At 37.7% G+C, this 24769-nt stretch overlaps 1 protein-coding gene across 1 annotated transcript in view; it reads left to right on the plus strand.

Moving 5' to 3' along the window:
• The first annotated feature begins 1361 nt into the window (after positions 1 to 1361).
• The window catches only part of FRK (fyn related Src family tyrosine kinase), a 48423-nt gene continuing 25015 nt past the window's right edge, over positions 1362 to 24769 (plus strand). The window contains exons 1-2 of the mRNA XM_083858512.1: positions 1362 to 2261; positions 23100 to 23221. Coding sequence (XP_083714638.1) covers positions 1834 to 2261; positions 23100 to 23221 — 550 coding nt within the window. The 5' untranslated portion in view covers positions 1362 to 1833. The remainder of the gene's footprint in view (positions 2262 to 23099; positions 23222 to 24769) is intronic.

Genomic DNA, 24769 nt, shown 5'->3' on the forward strand with positions numbered 1-24769 from the left:
ATACAGATTCTAGGTCTACTGTCCATGTGGGCACACATCTGAGTTGGCTAGGCTGCTGCTTCATGAGGCAGGCACACATCCTTCAGGACATCCAATTGGTCAAGTGTTCATCATCACGTTGTGCTTCCCCTATCTAGGGTTCACATTTTTTGCAGACTGTTTCTCAGGCTCTCTTCTTATTTTTGATCCTGTTGTTTTCTCAGCAACTTTGATGAATTCCTGAGAGCTCTAATCAAAACTGCTGGTTGTTTGATAATATTGCTCATAACCAGTTTGGCTGGTGTATCAGAATGGCCTCTTATACAGTGCTACAAATGGAGGTATCTTTTAGTCATCCCACTGTCCCTATTTCATCAGTAGCCTTTTGCCTCTGCCACTGGTCTCCTCATTCAAGTGATTGAGAGACATGGTGAAAGCAATGGTGACTTTCATTTCTGTTATTTAAGTTGTTTTCTTTCTAGTAAAATAAAACCGCAGAAGTCAGCAACTCTAAATGGAGCTGAGAGATGTGTAATTGGTTTGGGAAAACAGCACCAAATTTCTAACAAAAAAAAAAAAAAAAAAAAAAAAAAAAAGGGACTTGGGTTTTTTAATCATCAGGAAGTTATAGGTCTGTGTGTGACAATAAATAGACTCTGATCTGTAAGAGTTTCTATCTTACTGAAATGCTACCACTGTGTGCAGACAGGCTATCGCTGTATCTTCTGTGCTTCCTGCTCCAGCCATTCTGTGGCTGTGGCTGAGGTGATTTCCGGGAGTTACCAAGGTTGGGTTGCACTGCCAACACTTCAGCCTGCTTTGCCACAGGAGTATCCAGACACCCATGCTTGGTCTGTATGCTGGATTAGAGATGCTTTAGAAATGGGAATACACTGGTCGATGCAGTGTCATTGGTTACATGGTGACTGGACAAACAACCATTATTTTTTATATAGGTTGATTTAACTAGCCAGCCACCTAGAGAAATGGTTTTTGGCTGGTGCCTTGGTTTCCTTAAAATGCAGAATAAGGAATGCCTTAAAATATACTGCTTTATTGCTGTAAGCCATATTTGATTTTCCTTGTAAAAAGTTCCCATCCCAGCTGAATAAAAAGAAAAAAAAAAGAAAAAAAAAAAAAAAAAAAGCCAGAGGGTTGGTTTGTGGGGCCTGTACTTGGCAGGGAATGTGCCCGGGTGTGAGTGAGGGCCAGAGCCACAGGTGCACTCCCAGTGAGGGCATCTGCCAGTCTCAGGCGAGCAAAGACTTCCCACTGTGAGCCAAATCCAGTAGAAACCAGGAAACAAAAAGAAATATTCATTCAAGCTATCCACGTCAGACTGCTGAGGAAGCAGACAGGTCAGTTTGGTTAATCATTGCCAAGACAGACATTCACCACTGATCATATGACCAGACCACATCTGAGATAAGGAAGCACCCATCCCGAACAGAAGGAATGGAAAAGCCTCCCTTATTTACATGTTCTGGCTTTATTGTTTTGCGTAACAGAGGAGGCTCCACACTTTGCTGTTGTTCTCAGAGCTCAGCCCAGCACAGCTGTTGTGTTGCTTTCCTGTTCTGAAGAGGAAGTGAAAAATTCCCTCCACACGTGTGCTGGCACTTGAATGCTTAGGTTTCACTCCCTGATTGGGAGCTGTCTGTAATGAGCTCTCTGTGGGACCCAGAGAGGAGCTTCCAGCTGTGCCAGGAGTTGTTTCATTTTGTGCCAAAGGAGAAGCAGAAGAAGAAGTCCACAAAAAGCTAAGATGTGGATGGTGCAAAAATTGGTCTAAGGGTCTTGCAACCAGGAAAAGCAAGAGAAAAACAGAAGCAGAGGAAGCAACAAAGAATCAGGATGGGAAACTTCTGCCAGAAGCACTTTCCCTGTTTGGAGCCTTACCTTCCCTGCTTATTTAGGAGAGATGGTGAGCAGGAAGACAAAGGAGGCCAGGTCTTTGCCAACCTTGCTGTGGTAAAACCCGACCTCCAGGCAGGACAGAAGGACTTAGAGGGTAAGACAGAAGAGAAACCTTTACCTCCACTGCCTGGCCAGCACCTAGCAAACATTTGCAACTTTGTGGCTCTGTTTGACTACGACGCTCGCACTGAGGACGACTTGAGCTTCCGAGCTGGGGAAAAGCTGCAAGTGCTGAGTGCATCCCATGAGGGGTGGTGGTATGCCAAACTCCTCCTGCCAGAGGGGTCAGTCTGTCCTGGCCGCAAGCTCATGGGCTACATCCCTGCCAACTACATAGCTGCTGACCAGAGCATTGAAGCTGAGCTGTGAGTAACCCACGTTGTGTGAAATGAGACTCTTTTCTGTTATGTTAAATGTATTGGCACAGGAGGTCACAGCCTTTTCTCTTGCTTTTTCTTCTTTCTCCCTGCCTCACTCAACCTCCAGTGGTCCTAGAGGTGGTAGCACTAGTTGGCACATGCAAGGAAAAGACGTGGTCATAGAAAGATGAGTGTGGAGGGCCGAGTGTTGAGGGGTTTTATTTTGTTTTAAATAATTTCCTCCTGTGATATACAGTAGTCAGTTGTTTAAAAATCATCTGGGAAGATCAAGTTGGTTACTGCTGTGATAGTTCATTTTTTTTATTTGTATGAGACTAAATGGGTATCATCTGATACCCAGACAGTAGAAATACATGACCCCTCTCCTGTATAGAGTTCAGCTTTACGAGCTGCAAAGTTACCAATTAATCAGTTAAAGCAATCTACCTTTACACCTTTTCATCTTCTTCCAAATGATGGGTGAGTCCCTAACAGATAAGTTTCTAATGGTTTCTTCTAGACTATGTACATCTATTCTGGAGGCAGATCTCTGCTCTCAGGACAAAATTAACTGCAGCAAGTACTGCAAAGGGCAAAAGTGGAGATAACAACCAAGTACCGATAAAGTAGTTAAACTTTCACAGAGTTTAATTATCCATCCCATCTTCTTTCCCTTCAGAGCATGCCAGATCTTATGAAATATTCTGAAATTGATCAGGAGTCAGAACCAGTTACTTGGCTCCCTAGTGATGATGAGTAAGGTCTGAATCAGCCTGGGCTGCACAGTTAGTTCTGTGTGTTGAAGTCAGAGGCAATGTTTGCTGAAGCAGGTCTGACTGCAGTTCCAGAGGTATGTTTTGGCAAAAATTATCACTGTGTAAAGAAATCCCACAAGTGACATTCATTATTAGTCTCAGAATGAATGCTGACTTTAGAGGGATGGTGATACAGCCTTTTAGTTAAATCTCATTTGGACCTGAAACATATCTTTGACCTGATCTGCCCACTATACTTCCACAGGCTAGGAAAATTGGTTCAAATATGATTATGCCAGTCTTTTATCAGTTGCAGGATTTTTGCTAGAGGCATTTTAGGACAAGTCTAAGATTAATCTCTAACCTGAAGACTTTAATTTCCAGAGTCTGACGAGCTGTTTCTATTTCTGTATTCAAGAAGACAACATTTTTGATGGTCACATTCAAAAAAATTCTTCCAACTGGAGAAATTAATCTGCAGGGAAGGCATTTTTCTGCATTACTAGATAAATGGTGGTAGGCTCTAATTTAGCTCAACTTGGCCTTTGCTCTCTTTCAAGAGCTAGTTTTCTTAGATATCGTTATATTTCTTCATGCTGTTAATATTTTGAAAGTAATTTTTTCTCAGTTACGTCTTTATGTCTTAAGCTCCTAATGTCCTTACCTTTCTATATCTAGAGCTTCAAATGCAAAGTTAAGTTTGCCAAAGTGTATTGTTGTGTAACCTCTGGTTTTTACTTGTTACTGAATCAATTTTGTAGTTTTTTACTTTTTTTATATACCTTTCTCCCTTTATAGTAAAGACTAAGTTACAAGAAAACATTTTTCTCTGTAGAATGTTAGAACACTGGAGAGGAAAAAAGGGAGAGTTTTTCCAGCTCTCAGATGAAGTAATTTCTCCAAAATGAGCTTTTTATTTCACAGCAAAATTAATGTGGCTTAAACAGGTTTTCTTTTCTCTGATTTCTTTCTAAGTCACTTGGCTTTAGTGATCTTCATATATATACAAGCCTGTCTGCTGCCAGCTCACACACATACAAGAGTAGACTAACTGAGGTTAGAAAGGACCTCTGCAGGACATTTGAAGAGTCATCCCAATTCAAACATGGCCAAAATAAAACTAGACCTCTTTGTTTTGTTGGGCATTTCCTGTAGAGCTCTTCATCCTCACAGTGAGGATTTTTATTTCCTTGTATCAAAGTGGAAGATGCCTTGCTACAATTTCCTCCAAGAATTCCCTTTCATCCACCCTCTGTAGTTTACACCTCTGTTATCCTAGTGAAATAGTAAGGACAAGAGTAATGATGGTGTAAAGAACTACCCTTTGTTTTCCCTGAAGTAAAGATTGCCATTAGAAAAAAGGTTGTTCTAGTGTCTCTATAATTAAAATTCAAAGATTAAATAATTTTCTTTACCCCAATCTAAGTTTATCTTCTCTTTCTCTCTTTTGGTTTTAATTTCCTTTGGTGTTGGCCAATTTTTCATGGCCATGATATAGACATTTGTGGAAATACGCAGTTTCTAAAGCATCCTGTATGGCAGTCCTTTATAGTCCCAGCATAGAACTGAAAAAGAATGGAAGACTCACAATCTTGTGTTCACCTGCCAAAATGCACATTTACTATATATTTGCAGTGTGTTTTTTATGCTTGCAATATTTGCCAGGCATGGTTGATCGACAGTCTTTGACTTAATTGAATACACATTTTGTAGCACCAGCCAGCTTCTGTGCATCTGCAGAGACAACAGGAATTTTATTTCTGGATTGCATCTCCATCTTAATAGACAAGGAAACACTGATTATCCTGTTCTGAGAAACAGACTTAATTAATGGTGTGACTCTTAGAAAGCTTGGGAAGAAAACCAGACTGATCACATTCTTTAGCAGTTGATTTCCGCATGTTTGTGTAGAAACTATTTTAAAAATTGCATTCATATGCATGCATGGCTACTCCATAAAGTCACTGAAACAAGGGAATAGAGGGTCATGAAAGTTTCTGTAATGAGAGATGACAGGGCCATTCTATAAGTTTAGCCAATAGATGCTTGAGAGCTGCTTGCAGAGTAGTGAAATTTCTTTTGCTTCTAATTTCAGTTTTGCCTGTGACTTTCAAGAGTATTAACAAGCAAATGTATCCAGTCCTCTTTTATCAACATATCGACATGGGCTTTATTATAGAGACAGTTAGAGATCAGATAGTCCATCTGGATCTATGTTGTCAGTTGGTAACAGTAATGCTGGGTCATTGCTTGTTCTCAGCAAGTGCTGCAGAAGACTAGTTTGTCCCTTTGCTGAAGTGTCTGTGAATTTTTATCAGGGAGAAAGGCATGCTTTTTTTCACTTTTCCTTGGTAAGAAAGAGAATTAAGTAAAGGAAGAAGGAAAGTGAGCAACTTATTTAGATAACAATTTTTCTTCTGGGATGTCTCTGACTGGCCAGTGTGAGTGAGGTAGAGCTGATAAGGTGGATCAATATATGGGGGAAAGGGCAGAAAGGATTTGCAATATCTCATCTGGGAAAAACAAAAAAAATAAACACTATTCATAGCAAAGGCAATTTTCAGGTATCCTTGGCCATCGGAACTGAGAAAGAATGAGATTTCTTTACTGTGTTGCTCTCTTCAGGCCAAAGGTTATTGGTAGAAATTGTATGATACAATTGAAGGGGGCATTTTTATATTATATTTCGCTAGTATATTATATAATAGAACTAAATTATATCAAAAGTCAAACACTTCTTATTTGTGCATGATTTCTTGTTAAGAAAAAAACATCATTTTGCTTCCTTCCTTTGGCTTGAGTGATCTCTTTGTAGGTGGATGACTTGGATGAAATTAGCAACATACTGTGTGAACAGGGAGAAAAAAAGGTAAATCCATGGCTTGAGTTCTGTCTGCTGCAACATTTCAGTCCAAACATGTGCTGCACAAAATGAAATGCATCCAAGAAGCGCACACCTGCTACAATGAAGTCTGTTTTGGACAGACGTAGGAAACAAGGCCCTTCATTTTTATATTTACCAGTAAAGCATCTTCTCGTTGCTGACCCTTCTAGCACCTGCAGTACTTCTTATATCAAAAACAACCTGTCAGGTGGAGAGATTGTGAAGGAATTGTGTTTAGTGTTTCTGGACCCAGGTGTGTTCTCCTAGCCCCACCTGGGGTAGGTGGGACAAGGCAGTTGGGGAGTGGAAGCATTAATCTGGCAAACCATAGTCACATAATGAACTTCATCATCATGATAAAAATAAATCTGGTATCATGAAAACATGATTTTGAATAATATCTGACCAAAAGCAGACACAAACTATGCTAATGATAAATTAGCAACTGTAAGAGCACTTGGTGCTTTTCTTCTCTCTGTCCCAGAGGTAGCAGTCAAAACCATGAGCCAGATAGATTTTTCATTTCTAAGGTAGTTTGAATGAGGTTGTATTTTCTGCATCCCATGAATTTGGAATGCTTTTCTTTCTGTGTTTAGACATATAACACTTAGAAAAAGGAAAACAAAAAACATTATTGGGGATAGAATCACATAATTTAATTCGCACATCCAACAAAGGATGATCAGAAAGAACAACTTGACAAATACCAAATTCTGAATTGAAAGATAGATCTTCTTGGCAAAGAGTGTGACCTTCCTGTCTCTGTGCTCTTTTTCTGTGTCTGTTTATTCTGCACTACAAACAGGAACCATAGTAACACATTCACCTGCTCTTGTTTTATTACTGCCAGTTGTTTAAACTAAACAAGAAAATGACATAGTGCAAATTGTTCTGGCTGAAAAATATAGCCCAGCTCTACAGTTAATTTTAATGAAGCAAAAATAAAACACCTCACTGCTGAAGTGACGTGAATTCTGGTTTTGATAGAGGAAACATAGAATGTATTTAGAGGGGGTTCTTGCCTGCCATCCCGATGGATCTGTTGGCTGTTTATTGAAAGACAACTTACAATCATAAAATCATGGAATCACTGAGGTTGAAAAAGATCTCTAAGATAATCAAGTCCAACCATTAAGTCAGCACCACTGTGTTTGCCATTGGCCCCAAGAGCCACATCCATATACCTTTTGAACACTTCCAGGCATGATGATTCTACCAGTTCCCCAGGAAGCTTATTCCAGTGCTTGACAATCCTTTTCATTAAGACATTTTTTAAAATAACCAATCCCCTTACTTGGCACAACTTTTCCTCTCTTCCTGTCATTTGTTATCTGGAAGAGACTCACCCCCACCTCACAACAACCTCCTTCCAGGTAGTTAGAGAGAGCAATGAGATCCCCTCTGAGCCCTTTTTTCTCTAGACTAAACAACCCCAGCTCTCTCAGCTGCTCTTTTTCCTTGTGCTCCAGACCCTTCCTCAGCTCCATTGCCCTTCTCTGGACATGCTCCAGTACCTCACTGTCCTTCTTGTAGTGAGAGAAACTGAACACAGGACGCACCAGTGCCGAGCACAGAGGGACAATCTCTGCCCTGGTCCTGCTGGCCGCACTATTGCTGATACAGGGTGCCACTGGCCATCATTCATTCCATGGGTTCATGCCAGCATTATTGACACAGGACTGCTGTGCTGAGGGAAGCAAATTCATACAAATTCCTAGTAGATTAGGTCAAAAGAAGATCATAGCAATTACTTTTAACTTTTGTCAGTTTCGAAAATATTTCTTATCTCTTATATCTTAGGTAGGTATTTCCCAGCTGGTGGAAACTGAGCCCTAGACCTAATCAATGAAACCTCACTAGTCAATTCTGCAGTGAGCTTTTAAAGCAACCTTTTGGAAGCAGAAGTGTCTTGTAGGTCACTTTTGTCAATCTCCATAATTCCTTCACCTTTTTTACCTGACTCAGCTCTAACTATTTCACACATTGACTGAGTCTCAGTTGCTATAAGTGAAAAGTAAAGCTTTCTGGCTGATTTGTTTTAGACTTCCTGCAAAGTGACGATTTTGATGTTCTTTTGGTTCATGTGGGTCATTTTTCACAGTGGTATTTACAGTCAAAATGTGTAGAGGTTTTTTAAAAGTAAAACTTTAGATTCTACTGAATCCTTCAGAAAACTGAATGTAATCCACTGTGGTTTCTGTGTGCTCCCTCTTGCTCTCATAGTTCTTTATTCTGTCACAGTACAAACTCCAGAGGACACCACCTGAATCACCACTAACCCTTGTACTGAAATGAACTTGTAAAAATTGTTCATTGCTAACATGACTAACAAAGTACTAGTAGGTTGGTTGTGCATTCTCAGAACCTGCTAAGTACAAAAGTCATTCTTACATATTTTTTGGTAGAAAAGGTCTCTATCACCAAAATATGTATTTTGTATAAAACATTGAAAAGCCTATATGTGAAATTCCTTCCTTTCTTTCAATTGATATACTTTATCTATGGGGGTTTTTTTGTGTGTATGTACATGTGTACACACACACACCCCATAGAGAAATTTTATAAGACTGATGCTTTTAAGATCATGCGATACAGCCTTGTGAGATGAGGTGTGTATTACAAAGCTAGATCATGTGGGTTTTTTTTGGTTTTTTTTTTTTTTTTTTTTTTTTTTTTTTTTTTGGTTTTTGTTTTGTTTTGTTTTGTTTTGTTTTGTTTTGTTTTTTTACTTGGGAGTGCCTTTCTTAAATTTAAACAGTACTGCAAGAGCACCATTTAATAATTATTTTAACTTCTTTAATGATGGTTAAGCATTCCAGTGCTGTCTTCAAGCACATATCAAACTTGGAGTTAATTTCTGCTTATTTTTTAAATATTCAAAGACTATACTGAACACAAAAGGAAATGGTTTATCAAACTGTAAAATGGCAATTTTTTTTCAAGTGCCAGTACTATTTTTACATCCATGTCGATATCCATGTCCAGAACACGTGTCTGTGCTCAGAAAAGTGGAAGGAGTTATGGCATTGTAGATGAGCAGTTCATGAAAACTTGTCTAATTAAGGTCACCTATTTTCTGGCAATGTGGTCTTCTAACTATATATGACTTTGTCTACTCAAATTCTGAAAAATTAAGAAATTTCATCCTATCTTGTCTTTATTCAAAATTAGTGTATTATATTATTTTATAATCAACAGCTACTAGTTTTCATTACCATATTATGAAGAATATGGAACTGAATCACGTGAACACCGAAGAAAATGTCCTTAAAACACATCCTGCAAACACAGCCAGTTAGCTTTCCCTAAGGCTTGGTGGCCTTTACAGTGTTATTTAGAGGAAAAAAACCCAACAAACGCCACATACTGATCATGACAACAGTCCTGTTTGGTGGGGTTTTTTCCGACTCAGTAGGAATAAGCATCGTGCATGCTAGCAGGGATTAGTTGTGTTTGTATAATGCTGTTGGCAAAAACATTCTCCAGGTATTGTACAATGTTTCCCCAATAGCTGTCTTTGATGGCTCTCTGCCCAGGACAATACAGAGCTGTACAGAGCAGAGTGATCTCTGAGCAGGTTTAGAACCGAGAAGTAGTAACCAACAGTTCGGCCAGGCTAAGAAGTCCTAAAGCTGGGCTCATTTTATACAAACTAGGTCAGGTACCTCTGTGAAGAATTATTTTGTCACATGTGAAAAGCACTGTTGGTTATAGAAGGCTTTCTTTGTGTAAGTTTCTATCTGTACTGAAGAGATTAAGGTAGAAAAATATAAGAGATACCCTACAAGGTCAAACCAATGGCTCCCTCTAGCCCTGTTGCTTTCAGAAAGGATTTTATGAAAAGGGCACAAGCCCATCTACTTTCTTTGGTCTCTTACCTTTGTACTTCACCACAGGCTGGAACTGTTGTATAAGCAAAGTCAAGGGTACATCACTGCCATGTCTAATTATGGACCTATTGTCAAGTCAGCTTAGCAAAACCATAGGTGTTGACATGTTGACACTGCACAGTTCTTTATTTCTGTCAGTGGGCAAAGACCAAGCTATTAGGACAAAGAAAGACCTCCACAAAAAACTCTCATCTTTGCAGAAAGTTTTATATTTCCAAACAAGTGTTTGCTTTTTTTTTTTTCCCCTAGGTCGTTGATTGTTTAGTCATGAGTGACACAAAGAAAAAACATGTTGAAAATAAATAGGCACAAAAGGAAATGGTAGCACTGCACAGGTCCCTGTGACATTCAGGGACTGGTCCTTTACAGATCTCACCTATCTGCCCCATCTACACTAATGCCTCTAAGTCAACCCAGGCTGCAGGCATCAGTGACTTTACCCTCACAGATTTATCCATCAATTAATTTTGCTCCCTACCAAAGATGTAGTGCTAAACCCAGGATAAGTCCTGTTATTATCCTAAAGACATTATGTTCCAACATGAAGCTATAGCAGACATTGCAAAGATTTTGATATTCAGCAGACTTCTGGTGGCATAGTTTAGATGACAAAATTTACCTGCACTTTAATTAAAATAGAGGTTAGTAGAGAAAATGATTTGTCAGACTGAGATGCTTTTCTGTAGTAAAATGTTTTTTTCTTTTTCAAGCTAAGTAAGCAAGGTATGCATAGCAGAGAAAGAATATAATTTATTGGATGATATTTAAAAAAGGACAAAAGTTTACTACATATTTACTCCTTGTAAGAGGAAAAGTCAATTTTCAGTTATTTTTAAACAATACTATATAGGATATATTTGAAGGCCCTTCTTGTGTTAAAACTTTAAAAATAAGGGATTAAACTTATTTTCATAAGAAATTTGTCCTTCATCAGTATTTTCTTAAATGTTGACATTCAGGTTTTCAACTCATATCTGTGCAAAGAAAACCATTAATATTATAGGAAATTAGAATGGAAATTTACATCTTTGCAGTTTTCAGTTCTCCAGACAGACCTAGAAATCATCTGTAAAAAGCTTTTCAGAAGATCAAATAAAATATTGATCATGAAAAAGTATTATTCTTCTCTATCACTTAAACGACATAGAAATACATACTTTTTTTTTTTTTTTTTTCATGCTGGTACACTAACCTTAATCAATAAAAACTGGAAAAACAAAGCAGTGATTTAAGTGATAGCTCCATAAAAGATTGCACTAATTGACATTCCACTACTTCTGTGCAGAGTACTCTATAATACTTTACATTATAAATTTATCTGCAGTAATGTCAGTAAGAATTTTTCCTTAGCTTTCTCTCACTAAATTAGCTAAATTTCTAGCTTAATTAACATTTTTTCCCTGTATTTATAGCATCAAAAATTTTGCAGCACAGCTTTTTAAGCCTCAGTGCAAAAGAAGAGAAGAAATCTAAGACTCACATGTGGAAATGAATATGTACCATGAATTTCAAAAATGTTGAGAACTCACCAACCTCAGTTTTTGTTTTGAAATTACTGATCTTTTCGGTTAATGGAAGTCTCTGTCAGGGAATATGAAAGGAGTCTTTGCTTCTCTAAGGGTGTGTAGTGAAGGGAACCACACACAAGAACAAGGAGACAAACCTGAGGAGCACACAAGGAGGGTGGTTGTTGCTTCGCGTATCTGTCTCTCAGGTCAGCTCAGCGTCAGCTGGGCCACCCTGCTAGCTCTGATACGCCCAACAGTACCTTTGCGTGGGTCTTTGGCTCCGCAGTGCTTTTGCCTTAGCTGTCTCGGCCGTGGTTCGAAAGAGGGGACACTCCGGAGGCTCAGGGAGAAAGGTTTTATTCGGGTGACTCAGGGGCAGCCCCTGGTTCCAGGCCTGTGCCTCTGGGGAGTGACCCCGGGCCTCGGTTACAGGGGGTTTTTGTTCCCCCAAAATCTCAGGGGTGGATACAGGTTACAAGACCAATCACACAAAGCCAGGTGGGTAAGGTCAAAATGCAATACACAACATTAACAAATCAGGTGAATTTGGGATGTGGTCCTGTGAGACCCACCAATCCCTATCAGACACCTCTCCTGAAGGTTTTGGGGTCTGGGGGTATGATGGACATGTGGGGGAGAAATACAATGGGATGGGGGAAAATACAATAGGATGATCGAAACCCAGGGCAGAGGATTAGAGTTGTCTTGGCAACTCTTATCAACCTCTGATAAGCACAATCCAAGACAGGAACTTTACCAGGCTAGGGTTAAAGTCCAAATCACATCAAACCTACAACTAAGAAACTTATGATACCAGTCCAGCACCCCCACAGGTGGTGGTGATGAGGAGGAGCTGCTCAGTTGCACTGACAGAGAAGGGTATGTGGGGTGTGGGAACATTTCTTCTTCAGGATTGTTTGAGGACCTTGCCAACAAGGAAGGGGAGGGAAACAAACACATGGACACCAAACTTGACAAGTTAATGTTAACAACAGCAATAACCAGAAATAAACTCAGTCACAGTAGCTGATAAGCTATCAGGAAATGACAAGCAAACTCAGACTATGCAGATGTTAAGAATGTAAACCTGGGGCTTCAATACATTATGTGAATGTATGAATGAAAATTTTCTTGTCTATTTGAGTTTCCCATGGTGTTAAATCATTGTGTTCTCTGTACCGTGCTAACATTAGGGCTACCTCAAGATTTCCACTTTGTTCCTTGGTTATGAACAGCAGTGTTATTGCTACTTTTACAATATATTATGTCAGTATAGGAGTACAAATGTATACAGGTACTACTAGCATTTTTGCAAGATTTTACAATGCTATTTGGAAGACTCTATGCAGCAGAAATAGGGTCTCAAGAATGTATTTTAAGTTTGGTGATTTAAAAAGATGAATCTATGGCTATATTTCACACCCCAAATCCTAAAGCAATGGATGTTAAAGACAGTGATAGCCTTTCATTGACTCCAAATGCAAGTAGTTTCAGAATAAGCTTTAAATGCATTGGAACCCTTATTAAGGTGCAAAACTACAATAGAGAACAAACTTAACAATTGACTTCAATCTCTTAAATAGGACTTGTGTAACTAGAACATAACAAAAAGCAATATCATGTCACTCTTACCTACTGTTTATTTTCTCATATAAAAGAACTTCAGAGCAGATTAAATAATATAACCTGCAGATGACTAATATAGTGGAGAATAAATACAAATGTTAAAATTAATTACACAATAATGAAGCAGGGACTCACAAATTGAGATGTATTTATGGATATTTCCACAAATTAATCCTATCAGATTGTAATTTGGTTGCTATTGTGCTCACCCATTATTGGGTGAGCTATGCTAAATTACAGAGCTCATGCACTTGGCCTTGTAATAGTATTCCTACAGGAGAAACAGTCACTTCCAGTCATTACTGAGTGCAAGAGTAGCCAAAGGTGCGATGGTTTGTCATCCTGCAGCAGACTCAGAGCAAATCAATTTCCATGTTTGCAGCATGGTCAGCTGCCATTATCAACTACTGAAAAATGAATGTAGTATTATTTGTAATCCCTTACAACACAATCAGTTGACAGTACGGTCATGGCCCACCGTGTCCTTGCGGGAAAGGTTTACACATGACGTGTCACAGATTTTTAGACTAATGCACAAGTAATCTTGGTGTTTATGTTTACAAGACAGCAAATTTGTTTTAGACTGGAAGAGGAAATGCCTGTTGTTGTGGTGGGCTTAAACCTACTTACTCACTGTTGAATTTTCCCTTACCTAAACAATCCCACACAGTTACTTTGCTTTAAAGCCTGTGAAACCCTGACAGGCGCTTTATTTAGGGCCCTTTATTTAGGGCACAGCTCATTACTTATTATACTAAGAACAATGGTGTAATAAAAACCAAAGATATTTCTTGGACCAAAACAGACTTTAGGGGCTCAGAGTCCTTTTTGACGCATCTGTTGCCCTCTTGACATGGGAAAATAATCTCCTGCAGTTTTATCTCTGCCCCAGTGATTTGTTAGTGGAACCTGGGGCTTCTTTTGGGTCTGAGATACATGTAAGTCTGCCAGGGGAGGTGGGAGTTTTACATTTGCAGCCATTGAGACTGTGTGGAGTAAGCTACTGTTCAGTGTTACAGGCAAATTGTCAGTGATTAGTGAATAGAAACCATCTGCTTTTAGAGGCACTACACAATGAAGGTGTGGTGAATCTGCTCCTTTGGACTAGAAGTATAAAGACTTTTTTTCTGGCCATAACCTGCAAATTCCCATCTTGCTACAAAGAAATGGTCACAAAAGTAATGCCTAATTTTGGTGGTAGGCTCATAGACATTCAGTCCCCAAAATATTACCTCTGTTTATTGAAGTGCTATGTTTTCAATATTATGGTATTTAAGCATCTATGCATATTGTAAACTCCAGCAAGGTAGTGGCTATAATATATTAGAAACTTAGAAATTTTTAAATTGCCTTGTTTTACCCCTTTTATGTGAGTGAACATATTATTATTATCAAATAAGTATGGGACGAGAGAAAGGAAAAATGTCTCCTTTCTTCTGGAAGAAAGAAGCAGAGAGGTTTCTCAAGAGTCCTTCATTTTAGCTTTGTATGGAATCAAAATATGCCCTGAAATAATGTGAGCAGTATTGCGTGTTCAGATAATGTAGTTACTTCTGAAGAAAATTAAAAGAAAAAAAAAAAAGGGTTATATTTTGTTAGAACTTCCATTTGAAAATAAAAACAAAAAACCCTTTAAGTTTCAAAATTATTCAAATTGACTTCTTTCCCAAATTTACTATAAAATTTTGTTTAGAAAATAGATGGAGAAGTATAATTTAATTCTCTTTCCCTTTTTGCTTCTATGCCTCATCTCATATCTCCTCTTATATTCTACCATCTCACCAATAAAACTCTCTGAAGTCTAACATAAATTTAGTGTTTCTGGAAAAACACCAACCAGTCAGCTATATCTGCTGACAAGAACACTAGGAAAACATTATCCAAAAGCCAAGAACAAAATGGGATCTGTTATTTTCCAAAACTGTATTTCACACTGTAATGGTTATTCAAAGAAAAATCGCAATGTTGATCTCAAAATGTGGAAAATACAGCAAAACTTAGAGCATGTTGCTACAGACAGTCACTTTCAAACATACAGACAGACTTGTAGCAACATAAACTAGTGTTGTTCTGTTGCTTTGATAGATTTCTGCTGCTTATATAATGTACAAATGAGCCTTTTTTTAAATGCAACTATTTTATACACGTCTATTCACATGTTCTATGTTTTTCTCTGTGGAGGCGAAAACAAACTTATTCCACCCACTGAGAAAAGACTCAGAAGCTCCAAGTCCCACACACAATGCACACACAATAATCTTCATTTTAGTTTGTGATAAGTTATTCAACAGGATACAATACAGGAGCAATATACATGACTCAGTTCTTCCCGTATGAAGCAAACTCATTGTACTTGCCAAAGGTTAAGTGTTATGCCTGACATAACCGTTCCTGAAAACCTGAATTTCTGGTTTCACTTGGAGGGAATTTGATTCTAATTGTGGTAAATAAGTAGTCAGAACTGTGCTGAGTCACTATACATGAACAGTTTTTTTTTTTTTAATTTCAAGTCCAAGTCAGGTACTTTCTGCAGTGTGTTAAGATCTCAGATGATTTACTTAGTTAGACAGGGAAGGGTGTTGTCACATAAACGTTTTTTAACAACCTCCCCCGACTCAATTTTGCTGATGGTATTTTTGTGAATGAGGTTTAAAGCAATGACTTCCAGACAATAAATATATGTGATGAAAACTAATGTCAAACTATTCTTTTGGCAAGTACAAAAATGAGTGGTGTGATAAAATAAGAAAGTGAAAGAGAAAAGATCTGTATAGAGCAATCCTCACAGTGAGAGTTAGTCTGTGAAATTGTTTCAAGAGATGTTCTGTGAAATTATTTTCCCAAGTAGGACTGAAATGGCCGCCAAAGGCCAGGCTCCCTGTGGGAGTAGGGTAAGATGAAAACCAGCATTTGCTGAGCAGTGCAGCAGCTCAGCAGCAGGCTATAGCCCTTGGGCACTGAATGCAGTCTTCAGATTTGTCTTTCTTTCCTCACCATTGCCTACTAACTCTGACTTTCTTCTCTCAATTCATCCACTTGCTAGTATTCTGTGGTCCTCTCAGCTTTGAACTTTTACTCTCCTGTTGTCTCCTTTCCTCCTGCAATGTCCTATGACTTCCTTTACCATCAGCTTTAAATTCCTTCCTCTTAAATTTTATCCTTCCATGCACCTTTCAGTATCTGATAATTAATGACAGTGAAAGACAGAATTAAAAATTATCCCAGGCATGCCTGCAGAAAGAAGTAAGGAGGAAAGGCTCTGCCTGAAACCCAATCTAAGGTTTTCTGGATTCTGCCCGATTAAAGTCTACAAGCCCAAGAGAAATCCCCGACATTTCACTTTGTACATTCTTATGCCAGTTATGGGAAGGTTTGTGTTTTTAAAAATGCTCTTGAAAGGAATCTTCCTGGCAAGTCTTCATCTTCATGGTTTAGCTAGACTAAAGATTTTTCTGGTTTTAGTTGGTTTTATCTCTTATGTTTTGGGGATTTTTTGTTTTGTTTTGTGAGGGGTTTTTATTTATTTTGTGGGGTATTCTTTTGTTTGTTTCATTTGTTTGTTTTGCTTTGGTTTTTTTCCCCTGGAAACTGTCGTCAGGTTCACTGTAGACTATACTGGAAAAATTGATGCAGCCAGCACTCATCTCCCACTCTCTCCATGCACACACCTCTTCATTTGTAAAGCACATTTTTTTCTTAATTATGTTATATCTGGAAGGCTTTCATCTATGCAGTGATATTTCCTAAGTTTTTGAAAAATCACCTCTTCATTAGTCTTATAATTAAAACAACCTAATATTTTCTATCAGAAGAGCTTGTTTAGCTGCTTTTAATATTTTCAGACTTTACCTGATTGGGTGTGAATTTTCCAGGATTGATACCAGGCACAGGTGAGGCACAGGCTGCCACTTTCTCTGTCTGAAAGCAAAAAATGTGGCTCAGAACAATACAAGAAATCTTTTGTTCATGTGTGTTGGAGAAAAGACTTGATATTTAGTAGGGAAGATTGCTGCACTAAAGTGTGTGCTTTTTTTTGCTATCTAAGAAAAGTTTGCTTCAAATAACCAAAATTGAAAATACAGTTGGACTTCATATGTAGTAACTGAACATATTCATTAAAATTTGAAAGTTGCATTCTCCATTTCTGATATTTTGGGAAAACCCAAAAGTGCTTGGAGTCTTCCAGTCAACATAGAGAGGACTTGCTGGTGGCTCCCTTGGTAAACTTCTGCCCCTGTTTCTGCACTATTCTTTACCCACAGCAGACTGCAAACCTGGCATGGATTAAAAGCTGGTTCAGCAGCCCTCTTTGTCCTGCGTGGATGACAGCAGTGAGGAGTGGTGCACACAAGGCTGTTCAGGTTTCCATGTGCTGAGTAAGGGCAGTGGTCACAGGGTGCTCATATGATGAAAATAAATAAGACCCTGGAGGATGTCTCTGTCTCTTTCTCTGTCTCTTTAACTTTCCACGCATCTCTCCTTTTCTGCTGAGGGTTAGCGTCTTTTGCTGTCCAAATAAACCACTACATACTGCAAAATGTTAAATTACCTGGAAGGCAGGCCCTGGACTTTTCAAGTTGGACATCCAAAATTAGTAGAAAATACTAATAGTATTTTCATATTGCCCTAGTCCCTTTCTGGGCTGTCTCTCTGCTGCAGAAAGTATATTACAAGGAAAAGAGCCACAAAAAGAATTTAATGAATGTTTATAAAGCATTTGGATATTACAGTTGTGAACATTGTAATAGAGGCTGCTAGGAAAGAAGCCATTCATGTAATTTTGTAACTGGCATTGAGAGCAGATGCTAAACAATGTAAATTGTTTAAAACAGTTAATGAACTCTATCTATGCAATGACAAAACAAAATAGAGGGTAACTGTTTAGTGAGCAGCATTCATTTTAACACTGTAGGGAGCACTGGATATGACCATGTAATTGAAGATGATATCACAGTGGATCTTTTGAAAATGGCTAAGTGGATGTCATGAAAGCAATATTAATATTGTCATCTGCTTACTTTGAAGTACTTGAGTGTGTAGTTACAGCTTTCTATGACAGTAGATTTTGAGGAATTTAAAATGCAAACTTCATATGCTTTTGGAGCTTTTCTATATTTGTTTTAGCTCTTACACAAGCTTTCTTCATTCCAGAAGAAACTGGGATTTATGTGATTTCAGTATAGATAGTATCTGGGGGGGTTTTGTCCTCACCCAAGAGTTTTGCTCTAAATGCACTGATTCTCTGCTTTTCTCAGTCAAACAAACTTATTCTTCACAGCCTAGTACTACAGACACAGTTAACACACTTGAGTTATCTGGAGGGCCACATAACCTTTTTGCCAGCACCATTTGTTCCCTAATAGAGACTTCTGGTTGAGAACTACAGGAATCTCAGCAAACCTCTCAGCTGTTGACATTTAGCAGTCTTGTGAGACTTACCCTAACATGAGAAAGTAAATCCCAGTTGTAAGCACTTATGAAAAGTGAAAAGCAAGATGCCCTTATGCTGCAAAGTGCTGATCCAGGATAGGATTATGCTGTTCATTTTAACATCTTCAGAAATTTTTGAAAATAAATGTTATGTGACTGATTTGCTGTTCGCATACTGTTATTTCTCCATGTTATTTTTCAGCATTTTTTGTCCCCTTTCCTCCCTCTTCATTCCTGTTTTACTGATCACAGCTTCTATATGTGGTTGTATCTTACTGCTGACTCAACCCTCAGGATTTTTGCTTTTAATTGAACATTAACAAAATTATGAGTATGTCACGGACTTCTACTTTTAGCCTTATTTTACCTCCAGTGTCCTGAAACTTGAATGGAAAACTGAAATAATCCCTCCATATCCCAGTTATAACTACTTATTAAAGGAAATTTAGTGATTTTCAGATATGACATTGTGGAACTAATTCTGACTTTTCTCCTGTACATATTAAATGTAAATAATGGTAGAGCATAAAAGGGGAAACTGGTAAACCTTAAAGGAGACAGGTGAAAAACTTCCACATGGTTTTCTGTGCTAGTTTTCAGTGGTAATTACAAAAGAACATTGAGAGATCTGCTGAGATTTCCAAGAAAGTTAAAGATTGCAGATGTTATTTCAGGGTTAATGTTTAGCTTGGTCGTGAACATCTTACCCATGTCCCAAAGGGGGATGCTGACAGAATCTTTAAACATAAATTTAGAGGTTCTGTTGGAATACAGTTGCAAAGGAGCTGCCCTAGGAGTGACATGTTCAAAGAAATATTTTGTCTTGCCCATGAGCGGGGTGCTTTGGCTAAGGCTCAGCACACACCTTGTGTTAAGAGTCAGGATTAAGCATGTTAGGGATTTAGGAGAGACCAAGAAGAGAGGTTGAATGTAAATGGGGCTTTGACATTTAGATGGAGATCAGCAGCTCATTGCACCCTGGAGGACAGAAGGCTTCTCAAGGGAAGGCAGTGATGGAGCCAAGTAGCACTGCCAACTTTCCTTGAACTCGTGACTCTGTTTTTGCTGAAACTGGGCTGAATAGGTAGGCAGGAATGAGTGTAAGGTAATGTAATCTCTGTTTCTTAAAAAAAATGCCCTGCAAGCATAACCACCAGTATTCAGCTAGATGAAGATTTCCTTTACTGGAAGAAGGTCTTTAGAGGTCCCGGCAGTGATGCTGTCACAGTTAGGGAACATGCCATGAGAAAATCTGCTATGAGCCATGACGTGATATAGTGATGATAAACATGTTAGTGGAGCTGATGGCCAGAACAGATGTGATTGCTACGCTCTTAATAACCACAACAAATCTCACTGGTATTCCAGTATTTAGCATCATCTGCCACAGGTGAGGACTGTATTTGTTATGGACCTATACAAAGGTTTTTCTGGCTCCAAAGTCGCCCTATTTGGGGTGGCCAAAATGACCTGGGACTACCCTGTAATTTTTAATGAACATATTCCTGATAGCTATGAATAATGATGTAAACAAGAGATTCAGAAGAAGCTGTTAGAAACAGTCCCCAAAGAACAGATCTGGTATCTTACACTTACAAGGGAGTTGGGGTGTTGGATGCAGTGTTGGCCAAGAAAGCATGTTCCTGGGTCTTGCTGACAGAAGAGCATTATTGCTGCACTAGCCAGACAGCTCCTGCTAGAAATGGAAAATTGTGCCCAATTCTGAATGCACTCATTTGTGCCATACCTGGTAATCTACTGATCCAGCACTGACAGTCATGACCCAAAGTGACCTGGCTTTGAGCTGAATTTCAGATTGTGTAAGAATTGCTAATTTAAACTCCTTCTGGACTGTCTAGTGCCAACACTGCACTGAAGTCAGAGAAGTTACTCCACTTGCTCAATGGATAGTGCTTCATGTTTAGTTCTTGTTTTCCAAGTGTTCTGTTTTAAATTTACATCTCCCTTTGAGCTATAAAACCTGAATAGATTTACTAAGGATTGGGTGTTGTTGTGGTCTGACCTTCCTATCCTGCAGAGCAATGTCTCATGGTGAGCAATTACTTTGATTCATTATTACATCTTACAGCACTTTTCCCTCTAAGATACACACTTCTGGATGAAGTAAAATATTAAGCCTTTTGAAGCATAAGTTCAATTGCTAGAAATCGAAATAAGCTCTACATGTTTTTAAAAGGAATTTTAACTTCCATTACACTGAAAATAGTACTTTAAATTCAGATATGCTTTAGTTAAAAAAAAAACTTGAATAACAAATTAAATTATTTGCTTTGAAGTTAAGAGATTGGTTTTTTTCACATTCAGTATTACTTTTTGTACTGTATAATTATTATTGCAAACCAAATGGCTTTGAACTAAGAATCAAATATTCAAGCGCTGTTAAAAGTAATTTTCCCTGTATTTTTTCTGAAACATTTTAATCAGATCATATAAAGCCAGGCAAATGAGGTAATACACAATATGTGTCCACTTTTCACCCTCCATAATAATTGCTTCGGTTACACTTACCTCCTCTAATACTGTTGCTCTAATTATATTATTTTGCAAGTTAGGATCTTTTTAACTGCTAAGCTTATCTGCAGTCAGAACCTACATATTATATATGTAACCTTTAATGGTAATTTCATATCGATTTAAGTGAAATTTTTCCAGCCCAATAAAAATAAGCATATAAGTTGAAATGTTTTGAAATCAAAGAAGCAGATACTTATGCCAAAATGGGATGCACTTATGTGCATATTATTTTCCCAAATCATGGTTTATATTGTAGGCATGGTTTTACATACACAGAGTAACAGGATATTAATTTATATTTCCAAAATAAAGCAATGGTTTCCTCTAGTTGCTTAGATTGTATTACTGCTCTAGTTTTCAGCTTTAGAAATTTGAGTTTCTAACAGTGTGTGTTCAAATGTTGAGTCACATAAAGACTATATTTTGACTATCATAAAATCCAGTCTTGCTAACAATGCATTGGGAACTCTTTCGGGTTTGGTACAGAACTAAATTCTTTTGAAAAGGTGCTATCTTTGTTACCCAAGAACAAAAGAGATGAAAAATAAAACACCTCTTATATACTCTTATGAGGATCAGTCACTTTGGACATTATTGAATGATATCTAATACTTAAGGGGGGAAAATATATTTTTTTTGGCTCATATAGTTTGTTAGATTTCAGAGCATATTTAGAAATTTCAGAAAGATTCTAATTCAGATTTTAGGGCAGAGAGATTTTCTTTGGGACTTGAATACAGTTGAACTTGTACTGTCATTTCTTTGACAAGAACCTTAGTCAAGGATTTGAACATTTATTGATTACTTAGTTTTCTACAGTCTAATGAATGAATGAATTAAATTAATTAGTTAAATTAATGAACACATTTAACTAATTAAAATTACTAGTAACACATTCCAGCTTTCTAGTGAGATTACTTTGCTTGCCAAATATGTATCAGGACCTATTTAATCCAAATCTTCTTCAACTCAGCAGACAGGAATATGTTCTGGAAAATATGTCTTTAATTTTTTTTTTTTTTTTGTTAATAAAGCATATTCAGCATGGGTTAGTGCTGTCTGTATGTGCCTCTTTTTATTTTCTCTTTGTTAATACAAACCCATTTACAAGTCCCATGCTTGATCAGCTAAGGTATCACCCAATGTTCTCATTTATTTCCTCCATTCCTCTTGATGACTACAAGCCTTGCAGATACTAAAATAATTCGTTGATGACTCCATCTGTACTTTTCACTAGTAACTGACAAATCGAGTAGGCAACTTACTTGTGGTGCATTTATTTATATTTGAAGTTTGCATAATAGTTTTAGCTATGATTAATTTAAAAGGAATTCTCCTATGAGCGTATGGCATATTTCTGATACCTATTTAACATCATTTCCTTTAAATAAGAGATGGACATAATCTTGGAAAGAACTTTGCAGGTTTGTTGGAAGGAAGCTGAACACCACCCCAGTTGAAAATGCTGACTCATCTCTATCTTATTTTTGTTTAACCTGAACTCAGCACAAAGCAGCAAGAAATCTAAATTTTATCTTCAGAGGAGCAAATTAAATTATCATTTTAACAAGCCTTTGTGAACCACAGGGTTTAGTGAGGGAGGAAAAATGGTTTAAAAGGCATAGATCAGAGTAGAGTTTCACAGAACACAGGTGTTTAGATGTTTGTAGTGACTTGAGGGATATACTGGTTTTGTTTGTCAAAAAGCAGCAAAGCTGAAAAATTACCAGTAACTCCTTTGAGGTACTGACATGGCAGTGGAATGGGGAAGCAGAGTGATTTTTGAGAGCCTTTCTGCAGTTTCAGAGATCTTTGGCTTTTAAGAGGGGTTATTAGCACATACCTGCACCTCTACATCATTCAAGTGGCATCAATGGACTTGGCATCAATTTCTGCCCTTGTAGCCTTGGTGATTTTTTTTTTTTTTTTTTTTTTTTGAGTCAAGAACAGTCTGTCACTTCTGAATGCTTGTTGCCTTGAAAGCAGTAAGACTTTTCATCAGCAGTAAAATCATGATTTCACTCAAATGTGTAAGCGCTGTTTTCTAGGAATAAATTTGTTCTGTAGTTCTCATTGGCTTTTCCCCCCATACTATTGACATTTAATTAATATAGCACAGATTATCTCTTAGTAAATACGTGGCATGTTTATAAAAGCTTAACTGTCTTCCTGGTATGTTTCACTGAGTGGTAAATTAATGGTTTTTATTTGTTCAGATGGTTCTTTGGCCCAATCAAACGAGCAGATGCCGAGAGACAACTGTTGCACCCTGGAAACCAGGAAGGAGCCTTCCTAATCCGAGAAAGCGAAAGTCTAAAAGGCGAATACTCACTCTCAGGTATATTCTAGTTTTTCATCATGCGATGTTTTAAAGCAATGTTTTAAAAATTTCTCAGTTGATTTTTCATCTTTGAGAACAATCAACTCTAGGCATGAAAATGAAATTAAGTTCATAATAATGTGGGGTTTTTTTTCCCCAGGAGATATATAAAGAAAATTTGGTGAAAGTAATTTGAGTTTATATTTTATAGACTTTGTTTATCAATATTCTCAGATTGATTTTGCAGAACTTTTTTATTCTTAGTACTTCTGGTGTTCTAGCTGTCTTAAAATAGACAGCATTTTCATGACCAAGGCATAAAAAAATATTATGTTACAGTTGTACACTAGTGCTCTGATTAGTACACAAAACAAAAATAAAAATAAAAGCATGTTGACAGATATCTGCCATTCAGGAAAAGGAGATTTCTCTTAGAATTCAAACTTAAGTTTATATTTATTTGTTTTCAAGGATAAAATCATAGGAAGGACTTCCAAGCTGTACTTTAAAATCTGTGATGTTTCATTGAAAATTTCAATGTAAACATCAGTAAAAAATTAGTTTGATGATGGTGGTGATGCATTTTGAAATTTAAGCCCTTTATTTGAATCTGAATGATTATTAAATTAGGACACTTATTCAAATTTTATTCACTTGCATCCAAGTAAATCATGTTTTTCATCCTGTACATATTTGCTATTTTAGATAGTAAATGTGATTGTTCATTGGTTGTTTTCTGTGAACCTTTCCCATCAAACTTGTCATACAACTGTGAGTCAGAAGTCTAGTGCTGTCCTTGAGACAATAGGGCTATACACCCAAACTTCCTTATATGTTCTACCTATATTAATTCCAGAGCCAGGAAAGGTTTTTGATGTTTGTGAATAAACCATGAGTAGTCATGTGCAGACTTATATCAGTAAAATGAGAGGCACCTTGTTCATAACCAAATTCTTTCATATTGATTCCTCTTTTGCCTGGATGATTATGTGTCATTCACTTTCTGAACATTACACAGAAACACAGTTTGATGAAGTTTTGACACATTGTTGGTTTCACTTTCCCAATTGTAAGTAAGTAGAGTGTATGTACCTGCAATGTCCTGTGGTAATGTGAGGAATGCTTTTTATTGCCCAGACAAAGAGGTGTGGAGTGAAATACAGGGAAGTTTATTGAAATAAATGTGATGTTTACAGTACTGGGACAGTTTACTCCACAGTTTTCAGTTTGCCCTCAAGGAAGTTGGCCCTTGCCATGAAGTGCTTAAAGGAAAACTACCTTTAGCAAGAAATCAGACTCCTCCTGAGATGTGACGGAATTGACCCCTTTCTGTGTGCACACTTTCGTCCAAGGACTGTATTACAGCAACAGAGCTTTCAAAATGCTTTCTCTCCATGTGCCAACTTATTGCTGTGTTATGTGGTTTCAACTTCTTTCAAGTGTTCTTCATCAGTGAACTGATTTCATCCAAAGACTGGGCTAGACTAGTAACAGGGAAGGTTATGAGACTGTTCTTAAGAAGTTTCTTAAGACTAAGAACAGGTTATGCAGGGAAGGAAAGTATTA

Source organism: Zosterops lateralis (assembly GCF_965231275.1).
Source record: "Zosterops lateralis genome assembly, chromosome: 3".
NCBI classification, from domain to species: Eukaryota; Metazoa; Chordata; class Aves; order Passeriformes; family Zosteropidae; genus Zosterops; species Zosterops lateralis.